Source organism: Bison bison, unplaced genomic scaffold, assembly GCF_000754665.1.
Source record: "Bison bison bison isolate TAMUID 2011002044 unplaced genomic scaffold, Bison_UMD1.0 scf7180017864145, whole genome shotgun sequence".
In the NCBI taxonomy this organism is placed as follows: Eukaryota; Metazoa; Chordata; class Mammalia; order Artiodactyla; family Bovidae; genus Bison; species Bison bison.
The window spans coordinates 7,867,039-7,892,395 of record NW_011494717.1 but is presented as its reverse complement, the minus strand read 5'-3'; the positions used below and the strand labels follow the sequence as shown (position 1 = coordinate 7,892,395).

Sequence of the window (25,357 nt, the reverse complement as noted above, 5' to 3'; positions counted from 1 at the left end):
CTGTCAGGGTAAGCATGCCACAGATCAGCTGTTGATTTTAAAGTTATGTAGTGCTGATTTTTTTTGTTAGTATGTGGGTAATGAGTGTGTGTGTGTATGTATATTATGTGAGTGAAAGATTCTTACGAGTTTATTGTTTTTTCACATTTAATACTGACCTGCTGCTTGCTGCTAAGTCACTTCAGTCGTGTCCAAGTCTGTGCGACCCCATAGACGGCAGCCCACCAGGCTCCCCTGTCCCTGGGATTCTCCAGGCAAGAGCACTGCAGTGGGTTGCCATTTCCTTCTCCAGTGTATGAAAGTGAAGTCTCTCAGTCATGTCTGACTCCTAGCAACCCCGTGGACTGCAGCCTACCAGGCTCCTCTGTTCTTGGGATTTTCCAGGCAAGAGTACTGGAGTGGGTTGCCATTTCCTTCTTCGAATATTGACCTGAAATAGGGTTTATTCAAGCATCTGTTTGGGGAACTAGATAATTTTACACCTCTTTTAACTTTGAAACTCAGGAGTCTATTATTTAATCCTGTTGAGATTCAGGATATTAAACTTTGAAGGAAAAATACAGTGTGTGTAATAGTTGAGTCAGAGATAGGTAAGCTGATTACGTCCTAGTTTTGACAAGGCCATTCTGTAGAAAGGAGTACAGAAAAATAAACAAGAGATTAGGATTTAAGTTGAGATAAGGCAGGGTGGTCTGTTGCAAAGTGGAGTATCTAGGAATAAGTAAATAAGACTGGAGTCATTTAAAGCTCTTTGCCAAGGGCTTGAACTGGGGATAATAAATGTTGGAAGACACTGGTGAATTTTGAGGATGAATTGTAGAAGTTTATTATATTAGATTTCTTTAGCTTAGTTGCTGGAGAGAGGATGCCAGTGAGGAAAAAAGAGGCCAAAAATCTGAAAAAGTAGACTTCAGGGCTTCATGAAGAGTCTTATTAAAGTGCTTGAAGGGCTGTCATCTGAATTAATGAAGAAATAATTTCTTTTCCTCTCCACTTATAAAGATGGTTTATTACAAGGTCATTTAAGCAAATTCAAACAGTAGAGAAAATCACATAGAGGAAAGAAAAGAACCTTCTAAATTTTCCACCATGATGACCACTGATTTACATCATAAAATCAGGACTGATAAATGGAGTTAGAGGAAGATGCATTTGGCTTAACTTAAGGAAGAATTTATGAATAATTAGAAACGCAGAGAGTTTCCACCAGCACATTATAAGCTTGTGCAAAAGACTGTTTAGGATGTTTTAGGAGGGGATATAACATGTGTAGGAAAATGGGCTTCATGACCTGTGAAGCTCCTTGTCAGCCTATGGATTTTACCTGATTCTTGTCTGTAGATGTTTGCACCTGAGAGATGGTTTTGTAAAGTGAAAGTGACCCAGCAGTTCCACTTCTCTGAATACACACAAAAGAATCAAAAGCAAGGACTTGAATAGATCGTTTTACACCAGTGTTTATAGCAGCATTATTCACAGTAGGCAAAAGGTGGAAACAACTCATGTTTATTGACAAATGGATAAATAAAATGTGGCATGTACAGTCAATGGAATATTTTTCAGCCTTAAAAAGAAGGAAATTCTAACATTCTACAACATGAAATGAACTTCAGAGATATTATACTAAATGAAATAAACCAGACAGAAGAGGGAAAATACCATATAATTTCACTTCCACGAGAGACCTAGAGTATAAGTTATATAGAGACAGAAAGGATTAATAGGAAGGTGGTTGCCAGGGGCTGGTGTAGGGGGAAAATAGGGAGTAGTTTTGTAAGGTGAGAAGAGTTCTGGAGCCTGGTGTTGTAAAAATGTGAATGAACTTAAGTGGAAGTGAATTGTACACTTAGAAGTGGTTGAGATGGTAAATTTTACGTTATCTATGAAACTGCACAAGTGTTAGTCGTTAAGTTGTGTCTGATTCTAAGTCGTGAGATCCCAAGGACTATAGCCTGCCAGGCTCTTCTGTCCATGGTGATTCTCCAGACAAGATAATGGATTGGCTTGCCATTCCCTTCTCCAGAGGATCTTCCCAACCCAGGGATCGAACCCAGATCTCCCAAATTGCAGGCAAATTCTTTACCATCTGGGTCATATTTTGCCACAATAAAGTTGTAGGATTTTGTTGTAATTTGAGTAGGATACATTTTTATATAATGTGGGAGAAACAACCACTGTAGGAAAGAAGACAAATGGCTGAGGTAGAGAGGGGATGAGCAGAGGTTACTTCTTTAAACTTTTATAGACGGTAATTTTTCCCTGTCAAATTTAAAGTATAGGCAGTGATAGAAGGTTGTAGAAAAATATGAGTGAATTAAAAAAAATTTCTGCCTACAGTGTGATGATACAGAATCAGTATAACAAGTGGTAAGAGTGCTATAAGGGTCTTCAGAATTAGGAGAGTTACAGACAAGATTAAAAAAGCTCAAGATTTTTACTGAGAGTTGATGGGCCTTATATATTTATGAATACTTTTGCAGACTTCACTTACAGTTTTATTTGTATCTTCAAGCTCCAGAAAGAAACTGAAAATGAAAGAAAGCAATAGTGAAAATGTCCAGACTTTCAGTGCAGAAATTTGGCATGATTAGTTATGGGAAAAATTATCAGTTAATTTTTAGAAGAGATCTTTAGTAAAATCTAAACCTAAGTTTCTGATTCTGTTCAGTTCTTAAGTTGATAGCAAAATTGCAATTGTGGCTAAATTTTTTACATTACTGGACATGGGAAATGTGTACCAACTTGCCTCATCTCCCTGGTGGGAGGGAAGTCTTAATTAATCATAAATTAAACGATAACTATAGTGTGTGTGTATGAGTGCACATTGGGAAATAAGGAGATCATATCATTTGGCTTCACTCAGTCCCAGTTCATTTATTTTTACATTAAAAGGTAAGAATGTGTACTTAGGAAACTTCCACTTTATTTTTTATATCACCAGCACTTACTGCTGTGCAGTTACATGGTAACTATTTGGTAGATGTTCAGTGAATGAGAAATCAAGTTAGTTTCTTTTCCACATCATCTTTTTCTAAAAAACTTTTATTGAGGTATATTATGCATGCCATAAATTTCACCTATTTTGACTCTGAGTTGTGCAACTATCACTGTAGTCCCCAATAAGATTTTTCATACTTGTATACAGTTAGTACCAGTTTCCACTGCCATCCTCTAATTTCCTTTCTGTCTCTGTTGGTTAGCCATTTCTAGACATTTCATTTCAAATAGAATCATATAATTTATGGTCTTTTGCTGTTAATCCATATTGTAGCATGTGGATTAACCTCAAAAGACCATAAATTATATGATGAGATGGTTGGATGGCATCACTGGTGCAGTGGACATGAACTTGGGCAAACTCTGAGCGATGAGGGACAGGGAAGCCTGGTGTGCTGCAGTTCATGGTGTCGCAAAGAGTCGGACATGACTTGGTGACTAAACAACAACCGTCACCATATTGTAGCATTTATCAGCACTTCATACTTTTTCATTGGTGCATATTGTTTTTATAGATTTCTATATATGATGCATATTTTTTAGCTTTTTATTTGAATTTCAGACTTAAGAAAAGTTGCAAAAACAATAAAATTAAAAAAGCAGTATATAAAAATTTTTATGTTACTTTACCTAGGTTGCACGAATGTAAGCATTTTATATACTTTATCTGTCTAGTTGATGTTTCTGAAATGTGTAAGAGTAAATTGTAGACGTGCCGCCCCATTTACATTTAAACACTTCAAGAGTATACTTTCTAAAGGCAATATATTCTTATGTAACCACAGTGTAATTGTCAAAATCAAGATATTAATATAATACTTTCTAAGCAACAGACTTTATTTAAATTTGACAATTCTTCTGCTTATGTCCCAATCCACGATCACACATTGCATTTCCTTTTAGCTTTTATGTATCTTTATAGTCTCCTTTAATGTAAGAACATTCTTTTAGTCTTTGTCTTTTATGACCTTTACATTTTTTAGAGTTCAGAACAGCTGTTTTGTAGACTGTCCTGCAATTTAGGTATGTCTGATGTTTATTCATGATTAGATTCAGGTTGTACATTTTTGACAAGAATGTCAGAGAAATATGTCATTTTCACTACATCATATCCAAAAGTATGTGATTTCAGCTTATCCCATTATTGGGATATTGGATTGATTACTCCAGTCCCTCAGTTTATGTGATGTCTGCTGTGGTTTTCCATTAAAAAGGTGTAATTTTTTCCCCTTTGTAATTAGTATCTTTTGTGTAGAGGGAGATACTTTGAGACTGTGTAAATACCTTGCTTCTCATTATGTCTTTGCTTACTAGTTTTAGCATCTCATTGTTATTTATCTATTGCTGCTTAACCATATTCATAGATTTAGGAGCTTAAAACAACACACATTTATTATCTCAGTTTGTATGTGTCAGCAGTCTGGGCATGGCTTCATTGGGTTCTCTGCAAGACTAGCCAAGGTGTTGACCAGGGCTTGGTTCTTATTTGAGAATAAGAGAAGGATTGGAGAAGGAACCACTTCTAAGCTGTGTGGTTGCTAGCAGGATTCAGATCCTTTATATTTATCAAAATGGAGTGCCTCAGTTTCCACCTGGCTGCTGGCTAAAGGCTGCCCTGAGTTCTTTGCCACCTGGGCCCCCCCAACCTAATATGCTTCCCCAAAGCCAGCAAGGGGAGAGTCACCTTGCAAGAATACTGCAGTCTTTCGTAATGTAGTTACTGCTCTGCCCCCTCTGCTGTATTCTGCTGGTTAGAAGCAAGTCACAGGTCCTGCCTACATCATGGGGAGGGAGTTACACAGGAGGTGAGTAGAAGTGGTGATAATTAGGGGTCCTTTAAGAGTATATCCACCAGAATGTCCACTGATAATACTTGTCTGCAGTGTCGTGGCCACACATGGTGGTTTTCTAATTCTATCATTTCTTTTTTGTTAGAATTATATGGCAATGAATTCTCCCCCATTCATTGATTTGTTCTTTTATTTACACTAGTATGAACTCACTGGAGCTTCCCAGGTGGTGCTGGTAGTAAAGAACCCCCCTGCCAATGCAGGAGACGTAGGAGACGCAGGTTCTATCCTAGGTCAGGAAGATTCCCTGGAGAAGGAAATGGCAACCCACTCCAGTATTCTTGCCTGGAGAATCCCATGGACAGAGGAGCCTGGTGGGCTACAGTCCATAGGGTTGCAAAGAGTTGGACATGACTGAAGCGACTTAGCACTTATGAGTTCATGCATGAACTCCATAGATTGTTCGTTTATTCTCTGGGTTATTTTCTACTGTATTTGTTTATTTTGTTGCTTGAGTAGTAGGTAGCAGTTTAATCCCTCCCTACACAAACAGGTAAGAGAAGTCTTTTGCATGGGTGCCTAAACAGGTTTGTGATATAATGAGTCATTTATCAAAATAGACATTTGAAAATTGAAAATGTATTTTGACTTAACAAACTTTTCAAGTTGTTATCAAAATGTCATTGCTTTTATATTAATATTATTCAAGGGAATCGCTAATTTTCTCCCTAAATATAACTATCCTATAATTGAAATGATTAAATGTTTTGATGATAATGAACTAAACACACTCATTCTGAAACCACTGGATCCTCCCACCCAGCTTCTTCACCTTGGGCTTGTCTCTTGATCTTTAAATGCTACGCATAGACATCCCCACTCTTTGCATTTGTGAGCATCAATGACTGTTTTTGAGTGTGTCTCTTCTAGTACTCGGTGAACAAATACCTTGCTAGTCAATGTGTCTTTTCTCTTTGGACGTCTCTCACTTCAATCTGTGTATAGTCTCTATGCCCCTTTACCTGCTGTTCTAGTTTTCCTTTTAACTAGCATGCTGTTAACAAAGGAAGTGATTTTGAAAAAGAGCCTTATTCTCTTTTAGAAGTTACATTGTTTTAAAATTTATTCATTTATTTTAGAGTATTTACTATAAAATTTTTGTAAAAATGGTTCCTAATAGCCAAAACCAGGTCAATCAGTAATGAAGAAATAAACACTGGAAAATACCTGAAATTCAGTAACCAGGAATTACCACTGGTTGATTACCACATTTAATTGAAGAAACTAAGATAATTGCTGTACTGATTTTTTCCATGAAGATTAGTAATATACTTCATTTAGGGTATTAATTTCTAAATGATCTCTGAAGTTGAGGAAAAAGAAAATAGAAAAATTCTGAATGTGCATTATCACGTGCTAAAAAAATAGAAAGTATTTACATTTCTCTTTTATCACCATAATTCCAACTTTTTTTTTCCCCTCTAAATGTTTCTCCACTCCTGAGTTTTCTTTCTTTCTTGGCTAGATTTAAGTTAATGGATGATCTTTTCCCTGAGTTCTCATGGACTTAATATTTTTCTATTACTTCTTTGTTTGAGTGATATCTTAGCTAGCTAGCTAGCTACCTAGATATATATATATATATATATATTTTTTTTTTTTTTTTACTGTCTGGCATTGAGTATTGGTAAGAAGGCAGATGTTCCCTGCATTATACTGGGCTTATCAGTCAGTTTTTGCTGCATAACTGTCTTGGTTTCAGTGGTTTATAACAAGAGATAGTTCCTTTTCTTCTTCATGTCTTTAGAAGAGCTGGAGATTAGTTATTGCCTAGGCTTGGCTCTCTGCTGTGGGTTCTGAAATCAGTGGCCTGCTCTCATGGCAATCAGGAGGAAGTCAAACTGTGCAAGCAGCTGCTAGCCTCTGGTTCTGACATTTATGTTACCATTGTATTGATCAAGTCTTATGGCCAAGCCCAAGAGGGGCAAGGGAATAAATACATTTTATTTACTGTAAGGTGGCCTGATAGAGGGAGTGAATGATTACCTAAAAACAGTAATGTACTCTGCCCACTTTTGTTTTTCATGCCTAGATTTCAGCTTGATTCTTAATCCTTGAAGTTCAAGATTTGGAAAAAAATTAAGATAAATATTTTGGAGTATCTTGGGTCAGTTAGGCTGTGCATGTTGAGTAGCATGTTGCCTCTCCTTCCATCGTTCAATATACACTGTTGATTCATACACATAATATTTTCTCATTGATAGGAGGGAGTTGTCACCTTTGAATATTCTCCTATATTTTTCTTCTTTATCCTTTTCATATCTCTGTCAGTATGAATGCTTTTGATCTAGATGCTTTGTCATTTACGATATTTTCATTTGTAAATAACAGGAAATGCAATGTAAACTGGCTTAAACATTAAAGGAAATTAATCATGTGATAAAAGTGAAAATACCTGGCAAAACTTGATCCAGGTGCTCTGGCAGTTTGATCAGAATTTTGGCTCTACTTCCTTCGTTTTTGCTCCATTTTCACCAGGTTGATCCATCATAGTTGCAGGTGGAGCCTGTATGCTTTGGGGTTTGACTATAGAAGAAAAGAGAGAATCTGCTTCCCAGAGCTTCAGTGAAAATCACATGCTATTGAATCTGGCTGGTCTACAGTAGAGCCACATGTTAAATTAAAACTTTTTCATGACAATATGTGTAGTTATAAATGAAATATATTTAGGAGAAGTATTGATTCTATACATTGAGATGGCTTCCATAAACAAGGTACTTAAGGCTGAAATCTGAAGAGTGAATTAATTGGAGCTTCTAAGAGAAAAGGTGAGGGTTATCATTGCAAGCAGGAGCATTAACTAGTACAAAGGCCAAGAAGTCAGAAGAATTGTAAGTTACAAAATGAAAAGAAAACTAGAGTAGGCCAGAGCAGAGAGGGTGTTGCAGGGGTCAGATTATTTTGATAATTCTGGGCTTTATTTTAAGCACATTGTGATATTATGGATCAATTTTCAGCTGGGCAGAGATGGCACAATCATACATATTTTTAAAAGGTCACTGGCTTCAGAGTGGAGAATTGATGAGGGTGAGTGAAGTTATTGTCACTTAAGATAGGTAGGGAACACTGGAATATTATGACACTGGGGTGGGAAATAAGTGAAGGTAAATACCACAGTTACTCAGTCACTTCTCTGTTGCATATACTTGCTATATGTAATTAAGATTCTGTACAGATTATGAAGCAGATAGTGTTTCTTCTATTTCACAGATGAGCAGATTAAGGATATTTACTGACTTGCCCATGATATACTCAGATCTGAACTCTAAGATTGGTCTGAATATATAAATCTGGCTCCTTAGGCCACACAGTGGTCTCTTTTCATGAGTTGCTATGTTTGTTTCCTCTGAGCAGTGTTAATTATAGGCCTCAGGTCTTTCAGCCCTGCTGGCTACTGTTAACCCCCTGTACTGCAGAGAGAATCAAATAAGGCTATTGGCAGTATGACTGAAGTTACTTCTGTTCTTAGGCCTTGTGTATGAAGCATCTTGGTATATTTCCTTCATGAAGTGTATCAGCATAAAATTATAGCACTACACTTACTCCTTTCCTTGAGAAATGCTCCCCATCCTCCAACCCCCAACCCCTACTCCAACCCCAATCTCTTAAACATGGACCAAAAAAATTAGAAACTAAATTATCTCATGATAGTTATATAATCTTTTGAGGTATTCTTGCTTCAGCTGCTTCAAACCCGTATTATACTTACTTGACTTGACATCAGTATTCATTTCCTCTGTACCAGGGTTTTATCACTCATGCAGGGGCTGTCTGTTCCTTCAAGTTACTCAGTTATTTTTATTTAGTTACGTCATTCTGGAGTTACTTCCCTTGAAGATATATTCCTGCCATCGTGGGCAGTGTAGCCTATTTTACTTCTCTGCCATTGCTTCATTATTCATAAAAATGAATTTTTCAAGGGTTCTCTGGTTTTTTATATTTTCCTGAAATCAGATCTAAATTTTTGTTTTAAACAGTGTTAGTGTTCTGTATATCTTGTGGGTTTTTGAAACTTTCATATTTCCTTCAAAGGAAAATTACACCAGATTTGTGAGGAAAATATGGTGGTGTCTGTATCTGTTACATCTTTTCACCAGATGTGTGTGCCATTTACTTTCATTTTATGGGTTTTACCGTAAGAGATTTTTTTGTTTTGGTTTGGTTGGCTTGGGGTTTTTTGTTTGTTTTTTGGTGTTTTTTTGTTTGTTTTGTTTTAGGTTCTAGGTACTAAGCTCTAGATGAGACTATATGTTACTTTCTCTCAGACCTAAAGTGCTGTGTGTACAAGCCTCCAATCTCCATTCCATAATGCCAAAATCCAAAATGCTTGAAAAAGGTTTTTCAGTCTTTTGGTACCAAACTTCCCTTTGTCAACAATTCTCTTCAACTGTTTTTCCTACTTCGTGTGAATATTCATGTATTTTACTGTATTTGGTTATAGGATTGCTGCCCCCGATCTTTCTGGTGATGTTACATAGTATATGGCATATCATGTTGCCTTTCAAAAATCCAGATTTTTATGTCTGAAGCAATTGGCCTTAAGTTTTTGGGGTCAGGGATCGTGCACTTGCATCTGTATTGGCAGCACTGGTTGCAGTGTGCCGTGGCCGTTTGTTCCCTTGTCTAACAGTCCTGATAAACTTTGAACAAGAAAGCTTTCCTCCTTGGAGCCACAGACCCTAGTTTATTGAATACTTAATAAACAGTACTAAACAGAGTGGGTACTTAATACTGAAATTGAATACCAAAAATTAGGGCAAACCTTTTACCAGATAGGTTATTGAGCTACAGATTATAGCATGTTTTCTTTTTACTTAGTTATATGTTCTTTTTAAGCAGTTTCTTTCCTCTTCTGCTTCTTTCTTCTTACTGAAATTTTGTCTTCACCACTTACAAAGCACTATGTGATCTTGAACCAGCTTACTTATTAACACCTCAGTATATTCGTTTGTTCATTTGTAAAAATGGTGTAATAATTTTGCTTACCTCAAAGGATTGTTGTGAGGTCTAACCAGAATGCTTCCTGGAATTTAGCACTGTTTTTGCTGTTAACGTAGCTGTTATTGATTCATATCCTGTTGGTTACCTTACTAACATATGGTCAGCCATTCTTTTATTGACTTTGAAGTCATTTTCAGTGCTTTGACACTTTTAACAATGCTGAAGTTAATCCTTGCATGTATGTTTGTAGGTCTTTGTGGTCTTATTTTGGGGGGATTGATTGAAGTGGGGTTGTTGAATCAGTAGCCCCTAATGGTTTTAATTTTAGTGGATACTTCCATGTTACTTTCCTAGGACGGAATTGAGGTGGGGAATAGGGGGTGGCAGTTTTCAGTCCCACCAGCAGTCTTTAAGAGTGCTCATTTTCCTGTAATCTTACCAGCAATGGGTTTTATCAGTTCACTTTTTAAAATGTAATGATAAGCTTATGGGAAATTATAAGAATAGTCCCGTGTGTACCTCACCCTGCTTCCTCCAGTAGTAGCCTCTTAAATATAGCTGTAGTATGATATCAAAGCCAGGAAACGGACGCTAGTACAGTACTGCCAACAGAGACTTGACTATATTTGATTTCTCCAAGTCTGACCAGTGGTGTCTCAGTTTCATTTGTTTTTGTTTAATCACTGTTAGGTTTGGGCAGCTTTTCATGTATTCTGTTGGCCGTTTATACTGCACGTTCATATCCTTAATCCATTTTTTTCTAATTGGTTGTTTGTGTTTTCCTAAAAGAAGCTCTCTTAGGATTATTCATTATTTTGTCTGCCATTTGTTTTGCAGTTACTTATTCTAGCTTTGTATGTTTTGTGTAATTTTGTTGATGATATTACTTTGCTATACAGAAATATTTATTTTTTATTTAGTTATTAAGGTTTTCTTTTGTGGTGTTGGAGTTTTCTCTCTTATGTCAAAAGTTTGCTCTATCCTGTAGGATGCCACACATTTCCATTTAGGAAAATGAATTGATTGCAATTAGAAAGGAAAATGTTATATATAACTTTTCTACAGATAATTTATTATATAGCTAAAACTCCAGAAAATATGATAAATGTATATTAACTTCCCTGGTGGCTCGGTGGTAAAGAATCTGCCTGTAATGCAGGAGACGTGAGTTTGAGCCCTGGGTTGGGAAGAATCCCTGGAGAAGGAAATGGCAACTCATTCCAGTATTCTTGCCTGGAAATTCTCGTGAACAGAGGAGCCTGGCAGTCTGCAGTCCATGGGTTGCTTTTAAAAGAGTCCCACACAACTTAGTGAATAGACAACAACATATTAGTAAACTTTTAATCAAGTTTCTACATAGAAGATGAATATTCCAAAGCCTGTTTTATGTCTTTTTAAGTGATCTTATGATAGGTCTAAATATAAGAAACCATTATAATATAGATAAATATGGAATCATTATGTTACACATTTGACACTAATGTAATATTTTATGTCAATTATATCTTGGTTTAAAAAAGGCCATGGAAATATGTTCTTTCCATGACTAACGTTCATTCTGGTACAGCAGTATGGAAGGAGATTAATATTGTTTATTTCTCTTTGTGTTTTCTTTTTCCTCCCTGTTTACTTCTGAACAGGCTTGTGCTAAGCGAAATATATTAAAAAATTTTTTTTTCAGCTTTATTGAAGTGTGTTAACAAATAAAATTGTAGGTAAAATAAAATCTTTACAGAATGCTTTTGTGATACTTCTGTGAGAGAAATTTTTCTTGACTTAAATGTTAGATGCTGACTTGGGATTAAGAAAATTATAAAATTATTTTTTCTTTAGATATCTGGGAATTAATTTTACATCCATTTTCTCCATGGTCACCTCTCTAGATTTATAGACTTTTTATAGTTTATTGGAGAAGGAAATGGCAACCCACTCCAGTATTCTTGCCTGGAGAATCCCAGGGACAGGGGAGCCTGGTGGGCTGCCGTCTCTGGGGTTGCACAGAGTCGGACACGACTGAAGCAACTTAAAAATGTGTTTTGTCAAATGAGTGTTGATCCATTAATTTTATCTTAATTAGAAACTAATCATTGTGTTCATTTTGTTTTGTTTTTTTGACAGTGGAACTTCCCCTCTTGCATGTCTGAATGCCATGCTGCACACAAACTCCCGAGGTGAAGAAGGCATCTTCTATAAGGTTCCAGGTAGAATGGGAGTATATACTTTGAAGGTAAATATTTTTGTTAGGGAGTCATTTTAAAAGTGAAAACAGGAAGTGACTGTATATAAATAATACTTGAATCGTAGAGACAGAATTCTGTTCTTGAAGAGCTTACTTTCAAGAAGAAGTAAAAATTTCAATCCCATGTCCAGTACTTTTTTCTTTAATTAATCTGTAGCCATGTGTAGATAGATTGGAGAAGTAACTTCACTTCATTCTCTGCCACAATATTATTTTGAAAGGATGAATTGAAAATTACTTCCAGTGACTTTAAAGGGCCTCACATCATTTAAATAATAATGAGTGTTACCGTGGAGCATATAGCTTTAATGCTTTATACTACTTTCTCATTTAATTCTCCGTTACAATTCAGAATTGTGATTATTATTTCTTTATTATAATGGAGAAAGCCGAAGTTCAGAAGATTGGATTTTCTTGCCCAGTGTTAGCCAGATAGTATTAGAGCCAGAATATGAACTCAGATCTGACTGAATTTCCATTTTCTTTTACCATAACAAGCTTGCTAATTTCTAATTCCTGCACTAAAAAGGGATCTTGACTTATTATTGTCCTTACAGTTATAAACAGAACAACCAACTCAAATGAACTTGAGGAAAACAGAGAATTTATTAGTTCATGTAGCTCAAAGTTTTAGGGAAACTCAGCCTGAATTCAGGAGCTCAAATGATTGTCATCAGAAATGGGTCTCTCCACTTTCTTTTGGCTTCATTCTAAGGCAGGCCTTCTCATCTACATGACTTCACTCCCAAGCCCCATTCTGCACGCTGTAAGCCTGAGGGGAAAGAGTCTCACAAACTGAAGCAGGAGCCCTTTTAGTTAGTTCTGTTGTAGCTTAATTGGTATGGCTTGGCGCAAGTGCCTGTACCTAAACAATCACCTTTGCCAAATGTATTGAATCTTCTGATGGCTGCCCTTAGGTTCATGATCACCCTTGATATGAAGGTGTGGTTAAGCCCTCTCTATCCAGATGGATTGAGGAGAGCGTTATTTCTCAAAGGAAATTTATCATCAGTGACTTATGTCCACATGTGTGTGCAACTCTTTTCCCCTCTTACCTTTTTAGCTTTGGCTGTAGTCATCACTGTGCTTGGTGGTTGTGTGTAGCATGCTAATTTTTAAAAGATCTAACTCACCTTTAATACCTTCTTTTAAAACACCTTGTTCAACTTCTTGGGGTTACAGGGATCTAGCCCACATGGAGCTTTCTATGTTTCTTTTAGGTTTGAGCTGTTGTAGACCTCCCATATGTTAAAAATATTTATTAAATGCCTACTCTGTACTGGACACATAGAGGCTATAAAGAAGGATAAATTAAGGTTCCTGATCTCTTAAATCTCACATAGTTACTAAAATAATTAGTGACAGAATGTACTGTGCTATAAAGTGCTGTTACAGTGTAGAGAAATAAAGATTCATCTTGAGTAAAGGAATTTAGAAGTTTTTGTTTTTATTTTTGCTATTTTAAAGTTGTAAAATTTGAGTTGAACTTTGGTAATGGGAGGAAGGGCCTTCCAGGACAAGGGGATAGGTTAAGCAGAGGCACAGATAAAAGGATTCAGAATGGACTTGGGAGTAAATTGGAGTGGTTAGACCATAATCTGTGTGTGGGTTGGTGTGGTAAGGAGTCGGGGTGGGGTAAATGTTAGGTGAAGAACACACTTTGGAGGCTTTTGAAAACCTGACTGAGGAGTTGGAGAGAGGAGGAGGGAGAGTAGTCATGTGTTGAGGAAGTGGCAGAGGCTTTCAGGAGAATAGCATGATCAAATCCATGTTTAGGAAGATAATTCAGTTAGGATACACTTAAGAATAAAGCAGGGAAACTTGTCAAAAAGATGGTTATGATTGTTTAGAAGTGATAACTGGGCTGTACTATGAGAGTGATTGGGGCTTCTCTGGTGGCTCAGAGGTAAAGAATCTGCCTGCAATGTGGGAGACCAGGTTTGATCCTTGGGTCAGAAAGATCCCCTGGAGAAGGGAATGGCTACCTACTCTAGTATTCTTGCCTGGAGAATTCCATGGATAGAGAAGCCTGGCAGGTTATAGTCCATGGGGTCGCAAAGAGTCAGACACGACTGAGCGACTAACATTTTTCATGAGACTGCTAAAAGATGGAGGCAAGGAACATTAGAGAAATAAAATGTGAACTCTTGGGAGTAAATGAACGGATGCAGTGATTCTAAGATGTGGGGTGTGAGTTGATCCTGGAGGTATCACAAGTTTAGGAACATAGTTATATTTGTACTAAAGTATTTGTTGAACTTATGGATCAAGAGGTCTCTTTGGCAACTAATCTGTAAAAGTTTCCTGCATTTTGAAAGAAAGAATAGAAAAATAAGGGATATGTATTTTTAGAAAATGTATAACATGTGAAATGGCACTGGAGTATAAACATAAGTGAGAAAAAACAATTCCTTACCAGATCAGAGGTTGCTGTCTTCTTTTTTTTGTTGTTGACCACACCCTGCGGCATGTGGGATCTTAGTTCCCCCATCAGTAATCAAATCCATGCCCCCTCTGGTGCAAGCTCAGAGTCTTAACCACTGAACCAAAAGGGAAGCCCCCAGAGATTACTGCCTTGATTATAATGTTGTGAGTGCCAGTTGTAGGTAGAATGGTCATGTGTCAAAATTATTTTTGATCTGATAATAAAAATAAATTATGTGGGAAAACAGAAAATATATTCAGAGGAAAAAAGAATCATTCCTAGTTTTATAACTTAACATTCACTAATGTATTTATATTTTATATACTATATAAATACATAGCAGCCAGCTAATATTTGTTGAACCTTATCATATGCTAGGCACTGTACTAAGCATTTTACATTTATTAACATTTAATCTCAGAATGATCTTTTAAGGTAGGTACTATTACCTCATCTTACAGGGAAGCTGAGGCATGAGCGTTTAAGACTTTGCCCAGAGCTGCATCATTAGGAGAAGATAAGGCCAAAATTCAAACCCTAGATTCTTAATTTTACAGCTTCCCTGTTATATCTATCATACTGTGGCTGACACAGGAATCGTTTGTGATTAGCATTCTCACTATGCAGTGCAGAAACCAAAGATTCAACGATTTTTTTTTTTTTTAATGATTCCTTTTATATTTGACTCTTGCTACTTACGCTAGCGAATTTTTGGAACCAAATAGATTCAAATAATTGCCATCTCTTTCTTGCTGTCCAGACTCTTAATTGAATTTGTAATACATAAGGGCACTTATATACACACAAATATATATACATTATATGAATGATGGGTATGCTTACATTTTTAAAAATTGTTATTGTGTACCTTTTATAGATTTCATTTCATCATTTACCTGGACTTATATATAGCAAGTTTTTGTCTAAGGCTCTGTGTTGTACGTGCATAAGATTGTCATGTATAATTTTTATCTTTGAGTATAGAAGCAAACAGTAGCTAATTCTACACAAAGAAGAGAGGTGACAGGAATCAGAAATTGCTGGTTCTGCTACTGAATCTTACAATCCTAAAAAATAATCAGCACAATTGCAACTCACAATAATGCATATCAGAAATTTAATTCCTGTTTGCTGAAATGGTAATGATTAATCCTAATTGGATGCCTACATTTTCAGAAAGATGTGCCGGATGGGGTGAAAGAGCTTTCAGAAGGTTCAGAAGAAAGCAGTGATGGTCAGTCAGATTCCCAGAGTTCTGAGAACAGCAGCAGCAGCAGTGATGGTGGCAGCAACAAGGAGGGAAAAAAGAGCAGGTGGAAAAGGAAAGGTAAATCCACCTGACCCCTCAATACAGGACTGAATGCTGTAGGATAAACGCCCTGGTTAATAGTTCTTCTTCTTCTAGACCCCGGCTCGGTTATTCCCTTTCCTTTACTAGTTAGATCAGTACTGTCCCATGGAATTCCCTGCAGTGATGGAAGTGTTCTACATCTATATTGTACAACTCAACAAAGTAGTCACTAGCACCATGCGTCTTTTGAGCACTTGAAATATAGCTAGTGTGACAGAGGAACTGAATTTTCACTTTATGTTAACCTGAATTTAAATAGCCACATGTGGCTAGTCGCCATCACATTGGACAACTCTAGGTTTTTACCTGGGTTTATTTTCAGCTCTTGGCTACCTGTAACCCTTCTTAGGATGCTATTATGTTATTTACCTCTTTAATACTCTCTTCTAAAATTTGAGGACTTAATTGCTTTAACAGCTCTCTCCTTACTAGGAAAAGAATGCTTTTCATTTCTACTAGCAAAGACTAAATTTAGTCTGCTAGTCTTTGCCCTCATCTCCTGCTTGGTTTCTGCTTTATAGTTTACCCCAAACTGTTTTTTTAGAGAATAACATCTTTGTTGCTGCAGCTTCCCTGGGATGAATTTTCCACTTAGAGATACATTTTATTACCTAGTCTTGCTAATTATCTGTAGCTTCTTTTTCAACAGTCTTTTTGAAGAGGCAAAATCATTTTTACCCCAGTATTGGTAAATTGAGCCATATATGGCAGGACAGATTTTAAGCCAGCTCATGCTGGTTACTTTATAAGGACTGATGTAGTGATATGCCAGAGCAAAATAGACATCCAAGAATTTCCCTAGCTTGGATATCCTCTTAGGTTTCAGTTGTAGGTGAGTTGTCTTTGAATCTAGAATTTAGAGTTACACTTATTAGAATAATTGACTCAATGTTAAGTGCTAGTAGAGCTATTGATTTTTGAACTGTATCAGAAAAGTCATCAGGTTTATTACCATTTCTGTGTTAATGTGTGGATTACTCTTGGAGAAAATTTAGATAACTGGTTGTGTTATCTGAGTTCTCTCATAGCAGCTGCTACACATGTTATTTGGACAAATTTTGAAACCAGGGGGTCTTAGGTTTAAGATCACAACCACTTAGAGAACAGCCCAGACCCTAAGTGTTATGAACAAATGGAATAAAGGCAAGGCAAGATTGGGACCTGTGACCAACATTCTTTAAAAAAAAAAAAAAAAGATTTATTTGTTTGGCTGTGTAGGGTCTTTCCTAGTTGTGGTACACAAGATCTCTGCTGCAGTGTATAAACTCCATTTGTGGTGCATGGGTTCCAGAGTGCACGGGCTTAGTTCCCTGATCAGGCACTGAACCCACGTCCCCTGCATTGCAAGGCAGATTCTCAACCACTGGACCACCAGGGAAATACTCAGTATTCTTGATATGTATTTTTTAAAAGTAATCCCAGTCAGTAGTGAAGAGAGGTGTGTCCAGTGTCTTAACGTTTCTCAGATTATACTAAAGGACCCCCCCCTTTTTTTTTTCTGTTCTTTTTTTGGAAGATGGAGCCAAAAGTATTTAGGCCTCTTTCTCTCCTCTGCTTCCCCCCAGTTTACATTTTTCTTTTTAAGTTTGGGAATTGTTGATCTAGGATTAGAAACCAAACCAGGTCATCAAGCAAGAGAAACAGATTCATAATTTCTGGATGTGGCTGGAAACAGGGAAATCAACATTAAAGATGGTCAGTAAACTGGGAACAAAGTCACGGTTGTGTAGGTCTTTGCTTTTTGGTAGCTCATAGGCTGGAATAGCTGTTTTAGGTAGTGATTGTTACATGGTTGTGAAAGGCTATCTATGAGGTAAATGTGTTGTGATTACAGGAGGATTTAAGAAATAACAGTTGAACCCCATTCTCAGTAGCTTCAGTTCAGTCGCTCAGTCATGTCCAACTCTTTGTGACCCCGTGGACTGAAGCACTCCAGGCTTCCCTGTCCATCACCAACTCCTGGAGTTTACTCAGACTCATGTCCATTGAGTTGGTGATGCCATCCAACCATCTCATCCTCTGTCCCCTTCTCCTCCTCTCAGTAGCTTAATGGCTAAATTAAAATATTACAACCTTGCCCCACACTTGGCATAATAATAGAAAATATTAACATCAAGGTTATAGCAAATTCAAAATTGTAGTCAACATAAATTATTTTCTAACTGCCTCTGATGCATTCTTCTTGAAATTGTCACAGTATTAACTACTTAGCCTCAGTTTATGTTGAGATCTTAAGATCTTTTCTGATTGTAGCCTGTTAAACTGAGACTAGGATGAACGCCATGTGGTGTTTGAAAGGTGGAGATGAGAAGTGTATGTGATGTCATATGGAATTCACATCGACTCTGGCAGCTCTGATATCTTAAGAAATGGATAAATGCTAAGCTAGCAATAATGAAGAATGATTTAGTCTCTCATAGGATGTACTTCTGTCATTCTTGAGTCATGCATATGGCATAGGCATAGAAGTGTGGTTTTAATTTTCTGTTGTATACATACGAGTATTTTTGTAGTCCAGTGCAAATTAAAGTGGAAAACTTGTAGTTAGCAGTGATAGTAGTAGCATGCTGCAGAACAATTCTAAGTCAATTGCAGTTATTAATAAAGGTGAAACAAATGTGTCTATTCTGTTTTCTTATTTAGAGCTTTTACTCTCAATCTGACATCACTTTATTTCAAATGCATTGTAAGACAGGAAGAACACTGAGATAGTATCGAAACCCACTTCCTTTTATGTACAAAAATAAAGAGCTCTGACAGCAAAACTGATACTTCTAGTTGGAAATCGATAGAGACTCTCTTGAAATAGGTATACCTTTCAGCCAGATAGGAACAGAGAGTAGAACCTTGAAATTCAGTCAAATGTTAAAACTAGTTTATTGATTTCTGTGTAAGGTGGAAGAACTTAGAAGTTTGTAGTTTTGGTTCCTAATTTCCAGACAGGAAACAATGTTCAGAGAAGAGCTTTATGGAATTCCAAGTCAAGGTAAGATGGAATAACACCAGAAAAATGATTAAAATCAACCTTTTCTGTTGCTTTTTGGGTAGGATCGTATCTAAGTGAAGTCTGCCTTTTCCCTGAAATATGATATTGCAGCATGAAATAACTACATGTATTATTGTTTTTATCTTCTGATAAAATTATTTATTATTATTATTGTCTTTATATATTTTTAATAATAAAATTATTTTTATTATTAATTTGTGAAAATTAAAACTCTCCCTTAAGAGAAGTATTGCTCCTTTTGACCATGAAGACGATTTGGGGAACTTAAATTGTTATCAGTCTTTCAACGATTAATCCTTTAACTGTATAAAGCTCAGTTTCAATTTTGGTATTACTGCTCCATTATTTCTGATAGTCCCTCTAATACTTCAGAGGGTCTCACTGAATATCTTCAGGAGAAAAAATAAAATACTAAGAGATTATTTACTAATTCTTTTAATTCAAGTGCATTTAATATGAATAGTCCATTACCCTTTGGACCTTGTTCCATATGATAATCATTTGTTGAAATGGAAAATTCCCAATGCTATAGTGAAAAGTGGTGCCTTCTGAGCTTATACCTAGTGGATGGTACAGATCGATCCAACAAGCTGAAACTACTTCAGTAAACTATATAAGTAAAACTGGTTTTGATGAGCCTCAAGTTCTAAATCACTTTGGAAAGCTGGTTTCTCGGTATATTATAGTTGAACATGCATCAGAATCACTGGGAGAGCTCATTAAGACAGATTCCTGGGCCCTACCTTCACAGTTTCTTGTTCAGTAGAGTTGGGTTGGGATTCAGTAATTTGCATTTTGTAGATAATAATGGTATCATTCTTGGTACAATACCTTAGAAACCAGTGTTTAAAACAGTGTAATAATAAGAGCAAAAGACTAGAAATTACTAAACTACTCATCAGAGTCCAGTTGAAGAAATTATGATACATCTGCACAATGGAATTTTATGTAGCTATTAAAAGGACGATGATCCTTCAGTCTCTGCCTCTGTGAAGACATGGACTTCTCCTCTGTGTTTGTCTTGTGTTTAAGGTAACTCATCATTTGATTTTAAGACCCACTGGGCTCATCCAAGATGATTTCCTTGTCTCAAAATCAATTATATCTGCCAAGTCTCCTTTTCCAAATAGTATAACATTTCTGGGGGTTAGGACATGGACACTTTTAGTGGACACCACTTAATGCACTGCAAGTACTCAGTCTTCTGAAACTGTGCAAAGTTCAAATGTTGGTTGTGCTCCTTACTACCTGAGTCCTTTTGCAGGCTAATTAAATTTCTAGATAAGGAAAATTTAGATAATACCATCACAATATGCAGGTGTTTACATTTAATATTTATATATAAATACACATCCTTGAAATTTTTTCATATTTTTATTTGCATAGAAAAATGTCAACAAGGATACCAATCCAACTATATTATTTAGTTATCTCAGAGGGTAGAATTGGAGGAGATTGGGTGGGAATAGAAAGAGAAGTTGTACCTACCTTATTGTTCAAGTCGCCAAGTCGTGTCCAACTGTTTGCAGCCCCATGAAATGCAGCATGCCAGAGTTCACTGTCTCCCAGTTTGCTTAGATTCATGTCCATTTAGTTGGTGATGCCATTCAACCATCTCATCCTCTTTTCTTGCCCTCAGTCTTTCCCAGCATTACAATCTTTTCCAATGAGTCGGAGTTTCGCGTTAGAGGATGGTTATAAGAGTTCAGTGAAATTCTGTTCAAATGAACCTAGCACAGCATTAGGCGCATAGATGATGTTTAATTCTTGGTTACTCTAATAAAGTTAATGTGTCTTAGAGATAATATAGGCACTAGAATGATTAAAAGAGATGAGTTTATCAACGTGTTTAAATCGTGCTTGCTCTTTGTAGTTCTGAACCTTTAATATTTGAAAGTTTCATTAAAGTTGTGAGACCGGTATTTGGCATTAAGTCAACTCTGGGAGATTTTCCTCATTGGTAGGTCCTGGAATTTTCTTGATTTATTTTAGTTGGCTTCAAGATATGTTTATGGATTCATTTGCTAGAAAGGGCTTTTGCCTTAAAGGGAAACATTCCAAAGGTTTGCCCTGGTAATCACAGATAGCTTTATTGTGTGTTTTCCAGGCCACAGTTAGAATTATTGCATTCTTTAATGGGGTCATTTTGGTTGGTTTGATTTTTGTTAATTTTTAGATATTGGGGCAGTTGAGGACATGTATATTCTCAGATTTCCACAAACTATTAAAAAGAAAGTAAATATAGTTAAATCTTAATAGTTTTTTAGCTTTATTTTCATAATGTCCATTAAAAACATTGGTCAAATCAAGAAGACAGACAATAGCAAGTGTTGACAAGAGTGTGGAAAAATTGGAATACTCACACATTTCTGACGGAACTGTAAAAATGGTGCAGCCATTTCAGAAGTCAGTTTAGGACTTCGTTAAAAAGTTTAAACATAGAGTTACTGAAAAACCCAGCAATTTCACTTTTAGATATGAACCCAGGAGGGTTTGAAAACATATGTCCAACACAAAATCCTGCTAATGAGTGTTCATAATGGCCAAAAAGTGAAAACAGCCCAAATGTCTGTCGGCTCATGAATAACAAAATGTGGTATATGCATACAATAGAATGTTATTTGGTGATAAAAAGAATAAAGTATTGATACATGCTGAAACATAGATGAATCTTTAAAACACTAATTTAAAAAAAAAAGCCCATCACTAAAGAGGGAAGTCAGTTAGGGGGAAAGAAGAATGACAGCTAACCAGTACAGTGATTCTGATGATGGTTGCACAACTTTGCAAATATTTTAAAAGCCATTAAATTTTACACTTCAGGTGAATTGTATGGTATAGGAATTGTATCTCAGTGAAACTGTTAGTGCACTCAGATGCTGACCAATTTTTTAAAATAACAGCACTAAGAATTTAGTTTCTTTTTGTTGCTTAACCATCTCAAGAATTATCCAACTCCATTTTTTGTTTTATATGTTACAATTAACATTTTTTTTTTTAACACCACACTTTCTTTCCCATATATAAACCCCCAGTTAGGGCTGGGATACAAAGCTGAAGTTAAGTATGATGAGTCTTCTTAATATTGTCTACTGTTGTCTTCATTTTTATTTTTGAGTCTGGGTCAGCAATTTCTTTATTATCTTGTATCATAAATTATACACTGTCGAACTTTAGAGAACATGAAGATCTTAATTGTGTTTATTATAAGAAGTATAGACCCTTTCTGGGGAAAACTCTTCACACAATACTGAGGTTTGGCCGAGTCTGATAAAACAGCTAGTGATGAAGTAGAGAGTGGTTCCATCCCATGTATCCCTACACTGATTTCATCAGAAGTCCTAAAGCACCCTTTCACATGGATATCAGAGTTGAAGGAATATAAGAATTAGAGAACAGTAGTGTTTGAGGTGGAATGACCTTATTGCCTTCATTTTAAAGATAAGGGAAACTGGAACCCGTTCTATCAACCCAGGGCTCTTCCACAATACCATGTTGTTACTAGAGGTAACAGTAGGTTCCAGTGGGTTTTAGAATCTTTTCTAAACTTTACCTTAGTTGATGACTCATGGTTTATATTCTGCTTCCTGCTTCTTCAGTCAATTCTATTGAAAAAATTAAAGAATGAGAAGTGATGAATACTAACATTCATCCCTTCCCCATCCTGTCATCCTTCACTAGAGCTTTCTGAGGAAATAAACTGAAAGGGGAGGCTGTTTGCAGTAGAACTCCAAAAAGAAGATCCTTCTCAAAAGTGTTTGGTCACAGTTCTTAATACAGGTAGCACTATATGATTGGGAAAGGAATGGTGCTTGATATCGCCTCTGATAACAAAACTTGGAATTGTCATTTTTCTCCCCCTAGTATCATCTAGGCTGTCACAGCCATCTTCTCCTCATTCGGGCTGCCCATCTCCTACCATTCCAGCAGGTAAAGTCATTTCTTCATCACAGAAGCACAGCAAGAAGGCACTAAAGCAGGTAATCATGCTATTCTGTGTACAGAAGTATACTCTCATATATTAAAAATGCATGCTTCTGGCAGTCAATGACAGTTTCTTGAAAGGACATTAAGTCCTTTTAAGGAAAAATTTTATACAGTTTCCCAGTTTGTTTTTAATAATTTATGCATCTCTGCATTATAGCTTTGTCGTAGATACTCTTTATATCACACTTCAAAAGTTCCTCATTGGTTTCCAGTTTGCTATGAGGGGTGTGTGTGTGTGTATGTGTGTGTTACAAGTAGGTATTGAATTTTTTCAGGTTGAATTTTTTCAACATTTATTAAGTCATCAGGTAACTTTTTAAGTCAGCCAGTATGCAGAATTCCAGGGCTAGATTTTCTAATGTTAATCTATAGTTAACTCTCTGGAATAAGCCCTATTATGTTTGTTACATCATTTTTAATATATGAGTGGAATTTTCTTTTTTATGAGTTTAGCTTAGATTTTGTTATTTTCTTGTACAGCTTTGGAATCAGGATTGTTCTTAGCATCTATTAAGTTCTGTAGCTCTCTATATTTTTCTAGATTTTTGGAAAAAATAATAGAAATTAGTCTTGGAGATCTTACCTTTTACTGCTAGGGTGTTTCAATTTCATTTAGTACTACTCTTGATTTCTGATTCTTTTTGGAAATTTATTTTTCTTAAAAAATGGTCTAGTTCACTTGATTTTTTTTTTTTGTCAAATACTGGTATAAAGTTGTACATAGTATTTTTGTGTGTGTGTGTGTCTTTTGTTCCTCAGTGTACTTTGTTTATAATGTATCTTTTCTCAGTGTTACTTGCTGACTATTTTACTGGGCTTTTCAAGGAACTAGCTTTTCCTTTTTTTGAAATGCAGCTTATCAATACGTATAAATTTGACTAATGATTAAGAACACAGACCACTTCTATCCTTTTGTTGCTGTTGCTAAGTCACTTCAGTCGTGTCCGACTCTGTGTGACCCCATAGACGTCAGCCCCCGAGGCTCCCCCGTCCCTGGGATTCTCCAGGCAAGAGTACTGGAGTGGGTTGCCATTTCCTTCTCCAATGCAGGAAAGTGAAAAGTGAGAGTGAAGTCGCTCAGTCGTGTCTGACTCTTAGCGACCCCATGGACTGCAGCCCACCAGGCTCCTCCGTCCATGGGATTTTCCAGGCAAGAGTCCTGGAGTGGGGTGCCATTGCCTTCTCCACTTCTACCCTTAGATTGGTATATATAATAGAGCTTAATTATAACATAAAGCACTGTCAAGTACATGGGAGAATGACTCCTTGTAGTTTGCTGGTAGAATATAAATTATCATAGCTGTTTTGGAGAAAAATTTTACAATATTTATTAAAATTTTAAGTGCACATACCCTATGACTAAGCAGTTAAATATTTGGAAACTTATCTTAGAAAAATGCGTGTATTCATACATTCACACACAGAAAAATGTTTGGATTAAAGTTTATAATAGGAAAAATGTATAAGTAGAGATACATACATGAGTTGCTTCATTAAGAGTGGCATATCCATACATTAGACAGTTATATAGGATTAAAAGTTTACTTTGTAATGAAATTATTCTGCACATATAAACATCACCACACTATAATGTTTAATAGTTAAAATCAAGATGTGTTACAGCACTCATTAAAAACATACACATATCTGACATACATACCCAGAACAATAATTCATGGAAACATGAATATGTATATATGCACCAGCACACACATATAATGTAAGTGTAGAAGAAACTCAGTAAGGAACAATAAGTTGATGACTATAACTTGTTACCTTATTCATGACATAAAAACTACTCTGTATTATTTTCTTGTAATCTCAGGAGTCAGATACTGTATTTTCTTTAAAGAATATCAATATGGGAAATTAGGTAAATTAGATTGTTGATATGTAAAGTAAAATTTTTGCCTCCTGTGTATGTTTTTCATATTATTAGGTGAGAAAACATTTCAGTATAAGTTATCCTTTACCACAGTGAAATTTCTTTTTATTGTTTGTTTTTTAAATTTTAAAATTAGGCACAGGGTTTGTATCCTACTGAGGGAGGGGGAAACTGAATGCAGTTCTTAAAACAGAGAAGCTGTAAGTTGTTTCGTTTTTATCTTATATCTGAATTTATGTGATCATAGCAGAAACAGATAAGATCAAGTAGCTCTATTAAATTTTGCATTAACCTAGAATGACCTACATACTGCGAATAGAAAGAAAGAAATACTAGTGGCTGCCACACAGGAAGCCTACAAACATTTTGTATTCTGATTGCAAAGAATGAGAGATAAGCTGTCATCAATGATCAGACAAAACTGACATTATGTTTCTGCCTCACCTATTATAAATGTTATAAGTGAAAGGTAAGCCAGATATGAGAGACTCTGAGTATTCTTTTCTTCACTGACAGCTTAGATCAAGGAAATCAAGTGTTGCCACTGTGCCTATATGGCATAGCCAGAACTACATGTGAATGTGAAGTAGGAGAAAACCGTATTGTGAAGAAAGAATCTGAAACAAGTAGGCAGTTGGTTATTCCACACTTTTCTACATGATGGTCTTGAAAGTT

At 36.2% G+C, this 25,357-nt stretch overlaps 1 protein-coding gene across 6 annotated transcripts in view; it reads left to right on the top strand.

Annotated features, from left to right (window-relative positions):
• ASXL2 (additional sex combs like transcriptional regulator 2) overlaps window positions 1-25,357 on the top strand; it is a 109,421-nt gene that overhangs the window by 57,315 nt on the left and 26,749 nt on the right. For 3 of the 6 annotated variants that reach the window (XM_010840578.1, XM_010840582.1, XM_010840577.1), the window contains 3 exons: window positions 11,907-12,015; window positions 15,629-15,779; window positions 22,675-22,790. In XM_010840578.1, the coding sequence (XP_010838880.1) occupies window positions 11,907-12,015; window positions 15,629-15,779; window positions 22,675-22,790 (376 nt within the window). Of the gene's footprint in view, window positions 1-11,906; window positions 12,016-15,628; window positions 15,780-17,799; window positions 18,790-21,438; window positions 22,591-22,674; window positions 22,791-25,357 lie in introns of those variants that run through there. The other 3 variants (XM_010840581.1, XM_010840579.1, XM_010840580.1) reach the window with 3 other exon arrangements.